Here is a 14,249-nt window from a genome sequence, read left to right as displayed (position 1 = left end):
TTTCGTCTCTTCGGACGCGGGGGAGCTTATGCCTTTAATTCTAGCCCATTTCCTCGTCGGTCGCCGGCTAACGAGCTTGCCTCCTTTCCGAGAAGCCACCAAAGTCAAATCGGTAGCAGAGACACGTCAATAGAGGTGACGTGCCTACGTGCTGTCTTGTGTCCCCCTTCTTCGTGTGTTGTTTTATTCGGCGCCATCTTTGTAATCATGCTTAACCAACTAGCCCACCAAGACATGCTCAGTTGTTCACTCATTCTGGCAACGGTGGAGACGCGAATACCTACTGCAGCTTTGCTTAGCGCATATCACAAAGCCAGGCAGAGGGAGAGGCATCAGTGAGGGAGACATAGTTCTCCTCGGGGATGATTGGGCTCCACGCCAGATGTGGAAAAGGTGTCGTGTTTTGGAGACCTTTCCTGGAAGAGATGGCCGAATACGCGCTTGCAAGATCCTTCTCCCGAACCAAAGTGAACTGCGACGACCCGTACAAGCCTTGTACCCACTCGAGCTCAGCGAGGTGCCAGCCTGTGTGAACAATGGTGGCCGGGAATGAGCCGGCGCTCATTGCGGGGGAGGTTGTTGAAAGTCGCAAATGACCACCATACATTGTTCCACCCGTGGTTGGGGGACCCACGACACCAGAGAGAGAGAGGGAGCCGGCGAACGGACGATAGGTGCCCCCACTGCACCACGTCCCGGCCGGGACATCTACTAACAGCCTGATCCGTTCCACCGGCTTTTCGGCAAACCGCCTACTCAGTGCGAGGCGTGGGCGCCCCCGACAAGGATGAAGGCCTCGGTGCGGCCAAAAGAGAACGTAGACTTTGCGTTTCTTCTCTCTTTCCTGTCTTCGCTCTATCTTTTGTAAATAAACCAGTCTCGAAATGGATCCCAACGAGGGAAGTTCTTTCCTTCGGGGCTCCTGCGTGCACAGCCGACGCCATCCTGTTTAGTTCATCATCATCATCATCATCATCAGCCTGTTTATGCCCACTGCAGGGCAAAGGTCTCTCCCATACTTCTCCAACAACCCCAGTCATGTACTAATTGTGGCCATGTCATCCCTGCAAACTTCCTAATCTCATCCACCCACCTAACTTTCTGCCGCCCCCTGCTACGTTTCCCTTCCCTTGGAATCCAGTCCGTAACCCTTCAAGGGAAGCTGAAGCGGTTTTCAATTTCCATGAATTGCTGGGATTGGGAAGAATAGACCTAATAATTTACGGTTCCGAAATTTTTTTCTTCGTTTTGTTAATATAAGGGGCGGAAATCGCTTTCTAAATCACCCCCGCAGACACGCCCCCATCGCTTCCCGGAGCGCCGGGTGAGGAGGTTACCAGAGGAGAGAACCGGCGAGAGTGACGTCACTGGCGGGGACCGAGCTGCCGGACCGGCGTGCTGGCATGCGCTGGCATGCCTCTTTCCGTCCTGCGCTTTACTGAACGACGCTACGAGAGATTTGCCGCCGCCGCCGCTCACGTTTGTTTTGCGATTTTCGTAAACTGTTCTTTCCTTCTGTGCTGCGTGAGTGCCTACAGCCAAGGGCGCCCAACATGCCCTCGTTCTGTGCAGCAATCGGCTGCGCGAACACACGCGGGCGAGACGATGTGGTGTTTCACAGGTTCCCGAAGCACAAGAAGCTTGCAGCGCAGTGCGGTGAGGAGAGATAAGTTCGTGCCGACGAAATCAACTGTGCTGTGCTCGGACCATTTCCGCGATTGCCGGATAGCCTTACGACAAATGCGGAAACGCATTGTTGCTAGCGTTGCTATACTCCGTTTCATACATCAGGTGCAACGCTGTGGAGGCTTGAGATACTTCTTGCAGTGGCTGCGTTCGCACTTAGAAAAAGTTCGGTGTTTCTTGACCCGATTTTTGAGAAAACTTTTCATATATAAGTTCAGTTCTGAATGAAAAAAAAAAAAAGAATTTACCCATAGAAACAATCCGTGTACTTATACGGCTGCTAACACGTTCTTTTAAATCAATTTTCTTTTCGGCATTCTTTAATTGGAGCCCGTCACGGCAGCTTCACGTGCGTGCTCGCGCGAGCAAATGCCGCTGGCACGCTGCGAACCATAGACGGAAACGCGCGCAGTAATAAATTTTGGTAACCGGACTTCTTGCGTAGCTAGCTTCCACAGCGTTGCACCTGAGGTATAAATTGGAGTATAGGCTTGCCTAGTGACATTCGACGTACGGTTGCAGTTATCATGTTTACCACACGGCGGTGCTAAAACTGCCTAATATCTTTATGTCAACACTAGCATGGAGCGCGCATACCGATTCTTGATCGAGCCACAATCGCAAAGTCGTCGAACCATATTCTGAATATTGCACATATAATCCCCCTGACCATCTCGATCTGGATGTGTATGATGAGCAACTTCCATGACTGTACCTCGCAGCACTGCATGTGCGCGCTTTGAAACACGGCACTTATGTTCGCGATCGTGTATCAACGCTCAGAAAACCACGGGACTTCAGACAAGCAGCGGAAAGGTGCTTGACATCGCGGAATTGTACCCGTGTTTACAATCTAATGAGAAGTTAGTGCTTCGGCATTCTTCCAGCAGCAAGTTCCCAGTGACACTTTAGCGCATTTTTTCTCCTGTCATTGAAACGTGCAGCTACATGAAAAAAAAAAAAGCATACGTAACAGCAAAGATTTCCAGCGCGCGAGAAGGTGTACACATCGCTCTCGCTTTTGGCACACTCAACATCGTCGTTACCGCCGTTGCCGCCATCGTTTTCCGTATCGGCAGTCGGTTCGAACATGTACGGCGAAAATACAAGCTGTCCGAGACAGCGAGAACGTTCCACAATGCTTACAACTCAGCTATGCAGCCAGAACAGAACAGCGTGCTACGCTCTCGCACGGCGGCGCCGACCGGCGACTGCCGCCACTGACGTCACAGCGGCTCCGACCAATCACGGGCAACAGCGGCGTTCGCGCGATACCCTGAGGCGCAGGTGCGCGTTTTCATGAAAAAACAGCCGCTTGCGCTTGTTTCCGCCCTTTTTGAACGAGATATTCGTGTTCAGGGGACTCAAAACTGTAGAATGCCGCAGAGAACTCATTTTTTTCGAAAAGTGTTTCAGCTTCCCTTTAATGACCATCGGTTATTTTCCCACCTCATTACATGTCCTGCCCATGCCCATTTCTTTTTCTTGATTTCAACTAAGATGTCATTAACTCGCGTTTGTTCCCTCACCCAATCTGCTCTCTTCTTATCCCTTAACGTTGCACCCATCAATCTTCTTTCCATAGCTCGCTGCGTCCTCAATTTAAGTAGAACCCTTTTCGTTTGTTTAGTTAACCCTATTCGTTTGTTTAGTTAACACGTAGCAAAGTTAGCGGAGTCATTCAAGAGCGACATCAATTAGAGTCAGCCCAGCGGCGCGAGCATTCATTTACAATATTCTTTAGCCATTAAAAGGAGGACATTCCGCTGTAGACAATGTCGGGCTTTATCAGCCCAGCTTGCAAAATCGCAGTAAGTTGGATCCATTTCTGCTTAGACAGCGACTTAGCCCAGATGGATGTCATGCTATTTGCAAACAGTTCTGTCCATCATAAACAGTGGCAGCCATTGAGATGCATTCATTACCACGTGTAATGCAGGTGTGACTCCTATGCCACCGACAGCCGCTCTCATCCCTCCTCCAACCATAGTGACCACACTACCCATGTCAGCACCTAAGCCTGACCTGCTGAATGCAGCAGCAGCAGCACTTGTTACAACCACGACAGCTGTTGAGACGGTGATGAGCCAGGCCACCTTTAGCCAAACTGCTCTGAGCCAGGCGGTGCTGAGCCAGGCAGTGTTGAACCAGGCGGTGCTGAACCAGGCAGTGCTGAAGCAGGGCAATCAGGTGCCAGCAGCCAATGCTGCTGCTGCTGTGCCAGGTGACACACCCAAGGAGGATGATGATCTGGCCAAGAAAATTGCTGAGGAGCTTGAGCCGCAGACACTGCAGCAGCAGGAGAACATGATGATCAAAGGCTCCAACGCACGGCACATGCTCATGAGGAAGCTGATGCGACGGACAGAGGTAAGCTCAAGGGGTTCCCAAAATAGCTCCCATGTAAATTGGAAAATTGGTTAAACCAGAATATAAATCGACCCATTGTATTGCTGTTTATTAAAATTGCACAACAGTTGATTCCAAAAAACTTAGTTTTACTCTGTTAATTCACTCATTCATCAATGGACAATAACTGAACATGAACTGTCAGTATTCTGCACATCATTGTCAGTGATATCCGTGCATTTATGATGTTCTTCTTGGAGGATGATGGACACAAAGGGTTGGGGCAGAGTGACCTCAGCAGCGGGCTTCTAAGTGTTCTCGGTTTATCACCCGTCATGCTATCCACTTGTATTTAGGTTCCAGCACCGAAAAATATACACAGCCAGAGGAACAAAGCAGCGCAATGGTGTGCGTTGCATCCATGCATCCTAGTGTATTTGTGCTTATCTGTTGTCTTAACTGTTTTGGTCTACATTTGCTTGTTTTATTGAATGTGATTGATATACAAAATGTGTTTGTTAGTTTTCACTGCAACTTTTTATGGTGAGCAGTGTGTTTTTACAGTGTGTTTTGTCTACGTGAACGTTCCATTGAAATTTGCTTAATTTTAATCGCCTATTTCTGTGACACGAATAAAGGCTGGCAGCTAGCCAAAATGCAATGCACGTCATCACCACTAGCAGTGGCGTAGCCAGAAATTTCGATCGGAGGGGGGGGGGCTCACATTGCAGCTCGGCCTCCTCCTTATAGAATTTGTCGAGGGATCAAATACATGAATACCGTATTTACACGATTGTAAGTCGACTCGAATGTAAGTCGACCCCCCCCATATCGCGTGACCGAACAAAAAAAGAAAGAGCATACCCGAGGGCGCATTCGATAACGAAAATTTATTAGTAGCTGACATGGTCACTGGACTACTCATCTTCACTAGTGCTGCCATCCTCATCGTTGCTACGGTCCCACAGCGCGTCGTGGTCCAGCGAAATTTCAATTGGCAAACGACTGCACCAGAACATCTTGCAGAACAGCAGCCCACGCCAAATGCACCCAGCCACACACAGCCGTCAGGGAGGCTCCTTTGACAGGTCCGGTTGGCGTAATTTCCCAGTCTTCTGCCGCCAGCCACTCACTCGTACAAGCGGCGGAGCAGAACCTTAAAATTAAGGCGAAGATCCGGGCTTGTTTCATGACCACGTCGCACTTCACTGGCAAGGACCGATAACGCATTTCAGCGACGTACAGTACACCGCAAGCTTAGCCTACAGCTCCGGAAAGCGTCCAGACTTCGGCATGTGGGAAATTTCTCATTTGCCGTCGCAGGTGAAAATTTCGCTTCGCTGCAGTCGCGAGTCTCGCACCACCCGTTTAGAAACATCGAAATTGCGGCCCGCTGTGCAGTGATTTGTTTCTTCGGCATAAAGGATAGCAGCCCTCTTGAACACTGCTGTGAACGAGTTCCGAACGATTAGTGGGCCTGCCTGGAGCACTCATGACAACTGGGGAAGCATAGAAGTAGCACGTAGCCGGCAGTCAAGTGGAATGCATCAAACCAATACCAATGCCTTTAAACAGAGAAAGAGAAACCCGCGAGCGGTGTCTGCTCTTCCATGAACTACCGATACTCCCCACAAGCGCCGCTGTTCTGAGGGTGCCGCCGCAAATGGGAACAGCGGCGCTTCCATCAACTATCGACACCCCCCGTGAGTGTTGCATGCACTGTAAAACTCTCAAAAATGTTGAAAAACCCTTCTGAAAAGCGAACAAACACGCGGGATAGTGAAAAAGATACGGGTAGGGCCATAGAGCAAACATAAAATTGTAACTACGTTTTAGCTCCTGTTGGTACGCTTTTTTTGGCGGGGCCATGTTTTGGTTTCGATTGTAAGTCGACCCCCCAACTTCAGACTTTCGAATTTAAAAAAAAGGGTCAACTTACAATCGTGTAAATATGGTAATAACTGCATTGCTATTGCGAAAGATGCTGAAAACGAATTCTTGAACGCTACGCACTGTCAAGACAAGTAAAATACATATTTTTTCATAAAAGAATACACTCGTACGTCCCAAAAATTCTGTCCGAAATAACTGATGTCAATGCTTCCATGTTTTTTGTCTATTTTATAAGTAAAGAAAATATCACACCAACTTTAGAACTATATAACCAGTAAAGCAGTGCATGCCGCTGATATGAAAAATGTAAAGGTCATGAAATTAACAATTTAAGGACAAATAGTTTAATGAAACATAGTTCAGGAGAACATTCATTTGGGCTAGATGGTGCATACTTGTATTAGGAAGGAACAGCGCCAACTAAGACGAACACAAGAGGGGAGAACGACACAGGACAAGCGCCAACTTCATCTAACTTTATTCACCGAAACTTCAGCAAATATAGGAAAAACACAGACATGCGCACAATGACCATCATGCGTCATCTGCCAAACCGTTCCAGATATGACATTTCGCTTTTGAAGAGGGTCACGGACGTATCACTAACACAGTTTTTTCCTCTTTTCTTTATATAGAATGCTTCTAAAACCTCACGTGCCTTAGTTTCCCTACTTCTGCCAAGAATCTTTATCGCTCCGAACCGTGGTTCACACTTCTTGCAGTACTGGCATTGTCTTTGTGGCGAATGTTCTGCCGCTTGGTCACACACGGTGCAAGTTGCGCAATGTTGCGAAAGATGCGCACCTCCTTCTTTCAGCGACCTCACATGTTCAGCAGCACGGTCGTTCACGCATCTGCCCGTGAGGCACGTGAGGTTTTAGAAGCATTCTATATAAAGAAAAGAGGAAAAAACTGTGTTAGTGATACGTCCGTGACCCTCTTCAAAAGCGAAATGTCATATCTGGAACGGTTTGGCAGATGACGCATGATGGTCATTGTGCGCATGTCTGTGTTTTTCCTATATTTGCTGAAGTTTCGGTGAATAAAGTTAGATGAAGTTGGCGCTTGTCCTGTGTCGTTCTCCCCTCTTGTGTTCGTCTTAGTTGGCGCTGTTCCTTCCTAATACAAGTTTAATGAAACTTTGTCAGCCTAGAACCTTGTTTACGTTTTTGTACATATACCACGGCCATAGTGAAATCTCAATGACGCAACATTTGTTCCAACGTATTGCTCAGGAACGGCTATCATCGGTTGTGTATTGTGAGCAATTGCACCGAAATTATAATCGCAGCAGAGAGCATGTATAAAAAGCAGGAGTTCTGCAAAATGTAAGAGGACGAGTCAAATGAAAGTGAGCTGATGCGAATATATGCAGAGTGTCTACCAACCGGGAAAACCGGGAATTCTCAGGGATTTTGAGTAGTCTGGAAAAACTCAGGGAAAACTCGGGGAATTTGTGCTTCTATCAGCGAAAAGTAGCTGTAATTTTATTGAAAGGGTCGAAAGTAGAGGTAATGCTGGCTCGAGTAACAGAAAGGAATCGTAATGAATCATCTTTGATGCCCTGTCGTCGGCTGGAGGAGTTGCCAGTGTACAGTCAATGACCGACTTTCCGGATTACCGATAATATGGACGGCTTCGTGGCACCCCCACATACCCCGTTGAGTCAATGTATCAGAACGTCTGAAATTTCAAACGTAAGAACTCTTCACCGTCCGATTTTCCAGAGGTTTTGCCGTGACCGCAGGTCCGAAACGGCATTAATCAAAGCCACCACCACTGGCATTTTGATTACCTTGCCGCCTCGAACGGGCGCTCTCACACGCAGATCCGCTGGCAGCCGTAGCCACCACGGCAGCAACGCTAGGCCTAGCTGCTTCGACGTTCGCTATGAAGCTTCATGCCGCTGGATGCCGTGTTTTTTATTGAAAGAATTCGCTGCTGTCTGCAATGGCACGGACTCCGCCTTTGTGGTCCTCGCGATTGGCTTAGAAGCTTGGAAAGCACAGTGCGTTGCATAATGCCGGTTCCCGAAAGTCAGCTTTGCCTCCGTACACAAATGTTACTTAGTGAAGCATACGCAAAAGTACTGCAGTGAAGCATAACACGCATGGGAAGGGGCTATTGCCATGGGACATAGTATGTATTGCTTAATTATATTCGTGCACCCGGTATTTCCTCTAACAGTACGAGCACCGATATGCCTTATGCATGTACCTACAGGCCTTCAGAGCGTTTTCGAATGTGCCTGTGGCGGTTTGAGCCCTTATGGGCAGTAAATTACATGCATTTATTTTTTTCCAACTGGCCGATTTTTTTTAACGTTTTCGTGGTCTCTAGAGAGTTCGAAAAATTGGACGTGGACTGTACAACTGACCTAGAAGGTGCTTCAAGTGGTCTGTGGGGCGAACGAGTGCCGGAAAGAGGACAAGAACAGAAAAGGCCTGCCATTCGAGGAATAAACGGGAAAGGAAGCGTGCTGCCCCCGTTTCGAAAGAGCTTGAGCTCAAAAAACAAAGTGTTGACTGATGCCAAGATGCAGGTGTCCCTCATCCAAACCCAAATAAACTCTTTAAAGCGGCACCACCAGTTTAAACCAGTGAAATACAACACTGAGGCGTCGTGCGCGGGCTGAGAGTGTCAGGACAGTTGAGGTCGACTTACGAGCTGTTGAGAGAGAGTCTAAATTGTGTCAAAGTTCAGGCCTCGTACCACTGAGCTTGCTATCAATTGATAGAAATAGCTCATATTGGAAAATATTTCCTTCTGTATGCATCTCCTTTTTATTCATATTTGAGAATATCCAATTCGATTAGCAATTTTTTTGGAAGACATTTTATTTGCTGTGCATTTTACTAACCCCCTCCATTCTATTCTCATTTTGAATAACATAAACACTACTCCTTAGTATTCAAATTGGACTAAGTCATTTTTGTTTAAATTTTTTCGTATGCTTATTAGAGAGTGACAGCATCAGGCAATATGGTTCTAGCCCGTCTTGACATAAAACATAGTTCTGCATGACTCAGGGAATTTTCCAAAGGCACTCGGGGAAAACCTGGAAAACTCAGGGAATTTGGAAATGTCAACTTGGTAGACATCCTGATATGACAAACGGGGTACTTTAGTTAAAAGTAGTCTCCATGAGTGTTTAGACATTTGTCTCACTGGCTAATGAGTCACGTGATCCCTGTCTCGTAAAACTCTTAGGTCACTGCTTCAAAAATTCTGTAACTGACTCTTTCATGTTATGGTTCTATGTGAATCGGGTTTTCTCTAGCTGCTTTTTCAATTGCCCCAATATGAGGAAGCCGCAAGGTGACAGATCTGGGTTGTATGGTGGATGTTGCAGCGTTGACCACTTGGACTTTGCCAGTTTTGTATTAACCACATAAGCGACGTGGGCACGGGCATTGTCGTGGAGCAAGATGACCCCATTGGTCATTTTTCCACGTTGTTTGTTCTTGATTGCGACACGCAGCCAATCCGGCGTTTCACAATATTGGAAACGATTTATAGTTTAGCAAATTCTATAAGTACAGTAAAACCTCGTTAAACCGTACCCGCTTAAACAGTAGTTTCGTTTTAAAAGTAGTAAAGTCAAATCCCCGACTCAGCGGCCATTGAACATAATGTATTTTGTATCCGCATAAACCGTACCACCGTATTGCGTACGCATCGGTTAAAACGTAGCGTTTCAACTTTTCGTCGCGCAAGAACGGCGGTGCGCCGTCTCCATCGGGCAGCCCGGCAGAACAACAAGCCTCAGAGATCGGAACAACAGCCTCCAAGCGCCCTGTGCGTTTGCGCGAGAAGCCACATGAACATCAACATCATTTCGACGCCGTGCCAGAGAGCGTAATGGCGTCGTCCAAACGACGGCTCGCGTCCTTCCGAGGTTCGGATAAAGAAGACGCCGGGTGCTCAGCATAGAAAAATTAGACATCGTCCGTGCTGTCGAACGTGGCACGAAGAAGTCGGCGCTGGCACGCAACAAGGATCTGCTGTTGACTACAATGTGTGGCATTTGGAATGCGAAGAAGTTGCGCGGCAGCGCTGCTGCGACCGCGAAGACATGTCGGCTACGAGGTTTGACTTTTCGCCATCGTTGCCTGTGTTGTTGCCGAAGTGTCGACTAGCGACAGTGATAAGGACGACACGAAAAGCGACAGCACGGGCGATTCAGGCCCGACAGTGGCATAAGCTGCGCGTTACGTCAGCCTCGTGAATGCAATCGTCGCGACGAGAGCAGCGGCTCGATAATGTAACTCTATTCCAAATGAAAAGTATTCCAAACTCCGGCAGCCGGCAATGAAAAAGGCGCCTCCGGGACTTCTGTAGCACTACTGCGCACGTGCACGGAGAATATGTAACGCGAACGAGGAATCTGCCATGCGAGTGTTTGCCGAGAAGAGGGGGCTGGCTGAAAAGCTGGCACGCAGCTTCAGCAAGTTTGAGGCCGCTGTGGTCTTCGTGCTAGGCCGCCGCGGCATCAAGCGAAAATAACACTTTTGTCCCGCGAAGTGAATAAATACTGAATGTTTTTTTCCCCTTTCATCGCGCTCTCTCTGGGTTCCGTTTTCGACCGGTAAGTGGGCGATCTCATGCTATTCGGTTTAACAGTACTACCGTTTAGTACGTACTTTTTCCGAGCTCCGGCCAACTACGGCTTAACGAGGTTTCACTGTAATGGCCTCTGAAGATAAAAAAAGTCAACAGCACCTTTCCGGCGGAAATGACGGCCTTTGCTTTCTTTGGGGGTGGTGAATTCGAATATTACCACTGTAAGCCTTGGCTTCATGTGTCAGGCTCATAGTAGTGTCACCATGATTCGTTCCCTGTCACAATTGCAGACAAGAAGTCGTCACCCTCTTTGTGATACCGGATTAGATGAGTCAAGGCAGCACCGACCTTCTTCATCTTCTGGCAGTGGTTCAAAATTTTGGGCATCCATTGTGCACACAAGAGCTGATAGCCGAGATGTTACTGAATTATGGCATGAACCGAACCGTGACTGATGTTTACATGCTCTGCCAGTTCGTCGATGCTTATCCTGTTATTGTCTAATCAGCTTATCAACCTTTGTAATTGTGTTGGGGGTGATTGCGCGGTGGCTTTGGCCCAGTCTTGGATTGTCTTTGCAATTTTCACGTCCTTCTTTGAACCCTTTACTCCAGCGCTTCACAGTGGCCAACGAAATGCAATGTGCAACGTACAAGGCGGCCAAACGGCGACTAATCTCTTTTTAGAAAACACCTTGAGCTGTAAAAAACCTTATGACACCACGCTATTCAACTTTTGGAGTGTCCATCATATCACACAACCATGTTCAACCCAGTGTACACAACCATGTTCAACCTAGTGTATGAGAGCATTAAAGGGACACTACAGGTTAATATTAAATCAATGTGGACTATTGAAATACCATCCCAGAAACCTCGTAACGCTTGTTTCGTGCGAAGAAGAGACTTATTTAAGAGAAAATGCATTCTGAAGCGTCCCCCGCAGGGGCGTCTGCGTCAGCAGGCGTTTGGTGTGTTGCGACACCACGTACCCGAGCACACGAGGGTTGGACCCTCCCGCGTGTAGCCGTGCGCGGCTTAGCCGTGTCTTGGAAAAGGGGGATCCTGGGGGTTGAGCTAATGCTGGGTGTTGGACCTTTAAGGCCCCCGGCGGAGGCAACACACCCCTTTGGCCTCTGCGTCACATAGATGGCACCTCCAGACTGACCCACCTGGAGGACATCGGCAGTCGCCTTTTCCTGTCTCTCCCTCCTCGAATCTTCGTCTTTATCTCTCACTTTTTGACCTTTCCTGTCTCCTTCTCTCTTCTATTTACTTCCTTTCTCCTGGCGGCAAGGGTTAACCCTGTGTGGCTATCCAACCTTGGGTACACCATATTCGGTTATAGTGACGGCGTACGACTGGCGTCGTGCAGACTTGTATGCAAGCTCTGCCGCGTCCCCTCATTGGGCTCGTCCCCTCGTTGCGCTGACCACCCCCCCGTGGTGGGTGGTCAGCGCTGTTGCCGAACATATAGATTTTTTAATGGAAACTTCTTTCCCCTCCCTTGCTGATCGCCCTCAGAAACGAGGGCGCACTGAAGATGTCTTCAAGTTTTTTGGACGCCAAACCCAGAAGTTTCCCCGCTTTCACGTTATTCATTCTGAAAAGCCAAACAAAGTAGTCCGAAATATTTCACCATTCCTTGTTTCAAAATCCCTGACTGATGTTTTTGGTCCAGGTTACAAGGTGTCGAGGATGGCAAGCGGCGACCTCCTCTTGGAGCTCCGCGATGTAAAACAATATGAGAAACTACCGCAACTAGTGTCGTTTGGGGAGACCCCCCATAACAGTAACCCCACACCGTACAATGAACACCACCCGTGGTGTTGTGTCAGATGATGATTTGCTTGAGCTGACTGAAGCGGAACTCCTGGAGGGCTTCGGCGAACAAAATGTGATCAATGTCAGAAGAATTAAGATGAGGCGGGATGGTAAAGAGATTCAGACGAGGCACCTAATAATTACTTTTGGATCAAGTATCTTGCCCGAGTCAATCGAGGCCGGGTACATCAAGCTCCGTGTTAGGCCGTACGTGCCAAACCCACTCCGTTGTTTCAAATGCCAGCGCTTCGGCCACAGCTCGCAGAGCTGCCGAGGCCGCCAAACTTGTGCTAAATGCAGTGCCAAAGAACACACCACTGAAACTTGTCAGAACGCTCTCCACTGCGTAAACCGTGATGGGGAGCACGCCACGTACTCGCGGTCGTGCTCATCCTGGAAGAAAGAAAAAGAAATCGTAACGATCAAAGTGAAAGAAAATATCTTATTCAAGGAGGCACGCAGGCGGGTTGCATACCTTCCTAAGGCCAGCTTTGCCGAAGTGGCGCGTCAGGGGGCAGCGTCACAACGGCCTCCGGCGGCTGTCCGACCCACAAGCCGTGAGTCGGCAGTTACGCCATCTGCCCCCGCTGTGGTTGCAGCTAGCGCTGCTCCGTCAACCGAGGAGAAGGGATCATCGACCCCGAAGGTGGGCGCAGCCGAGGCTGCCTCAACCTCCCAAGTCCCTTCCAGCGCTGGCAACGGCCGGCGCAGCCAAATCCCCCAGGGAGCCCCATCGACCTCCGGGCTGGTGGGCGCAGGGGTCTTGCTTTCCAAGGCGGGACTCTCTCTGATCTGATAACTTCTCGCTCGCAAGAGTACGTGTCCGGCGCCTCACAAGAGGCAATGGACACAACACCTATCCCCACGGCGCGCCAAGCGCTTCAGGAGCAGCGAGGCTCCCTCGAACGCTCCAGAAAGGGCAGAACTCCTGTTACAGGGCCTCGAAAGAGCTCTGTAACCTAAGGCATCACCTCCATTTCCGTAAACACAGCACCAATTTTTCTTTAAATATGGATACACAAATCATTCTAAGGAATGTCAGAGGTCATAGGAATCTCGACGATGGGCAAGAACTTATCCATAAACACAATCCAAAAGTGCTGTGTTTACAGGAAACACACTTAAAATCAAAATACACAAGCTTTCTTTGACAGTATGTTGCGCCGTCGGTGAGTAAAACGGCTCCCGCAGACGGCGCTACGGGTTTTCTGCACAAAACGCAAACGCGCAGCCTGAAACAGAGCCAAGATAGAGCTGACAGCAGCGTGAAAGCGGAACTATGGTGGCTAGCGGAAGGGAAAGCGCATCACGATAAGCTGGTTCTTTGTTTTATGACGCCAACTTCGACGCTCGTTGCAATGGATGACCCTGACAACGGCACATTAGCTCGCGATGCTGGGCTCGAGTTCAGCGATTTAAGCACTGATGAACGTGACCTGCTGTTGAGGGCTCGCGCTGCCGGCGTCGTTGCATACTACTACGACGACGCCCTGCTTGGAAAGGCATTTCATGCGACTTCAGTAAGTCGGCGTTGAACTTGTAATCCTCTGGACGAAAGTGCAGCGAGCACATTATGTGATTTTTCGGCTCTTTGCCAGCGCGCTATGGCAGAGGTACGGCACTTAACAACTTCGAACGAAGCGGTTTGCTCGTTGGCACACAGTGATAAGGGCGGCGGCGGCTGCTCCCTTCGATGCCGCGCCCGCCCACTCGCGTTGTTGTTGCCCCTTGCTCCGTCCGCCTCAACAGACGCCTGCTTGCAAGCTGCTCGTAGCCTTGCGCTATCGTTTAGATTATTTTCTCTGCGGTCCTTTTTTTTTTCTCTAGTTCTTTGCTGCACGCAATGCCGGCAACAAAGCCCAAGACAGTGCAGATATTCGGTGCACGAAAGCGCTATATGCGACTTGTACGAGCATCGAACTTCCTATCTTCCGC

General features: G+C 48.9%; 1 protein-coding gene across 3 annotated transcripts in view; it reads left to right on the top strand.

Annotated features, from left to right (window-relative positions):
- hfp (Poly(U)-binding-splicing factor hfp) overlaps positions 1 to 14,249 on the top strand; it is a 322,321-nt gene that overhangs the window by 176,966 nt on the left and 131,106 nt on the right. For all 3 annotated transcript variants that reach the window (XM_070531376.1, XM_070531377.1, XM_070531378.1), the window contains one exon: positions 3,626 to 4,056. In XM_070531376.1, coding sequence (XP_070387477.1) covers positions 3,626 to 4,056 — 431 coding nt within the window. The remainder of the gene's footprint in view (positions 1 to 3,625; positions 4,057 to 14,249) is intronic.

Source organism: Dermacentor albipictus, chromosome 1 (genome assembly GCF_038994185.2).
Source record: "Dermacentor albipictus isolate Rhodes 1998 colony chromosome 1, USDA_Dalb.pri_finalv2, whole genome shotgun sequence".
Lineage (NCBI taxonomy): Eukaryota > Metazoa > Arthropoda > Arachnida > Ixodida > Ixodidae > Dermacentor > Dermacentor albipictus.
This window is presented reverse-complemented; position numbering and strand designations above follow the sequence as displayed.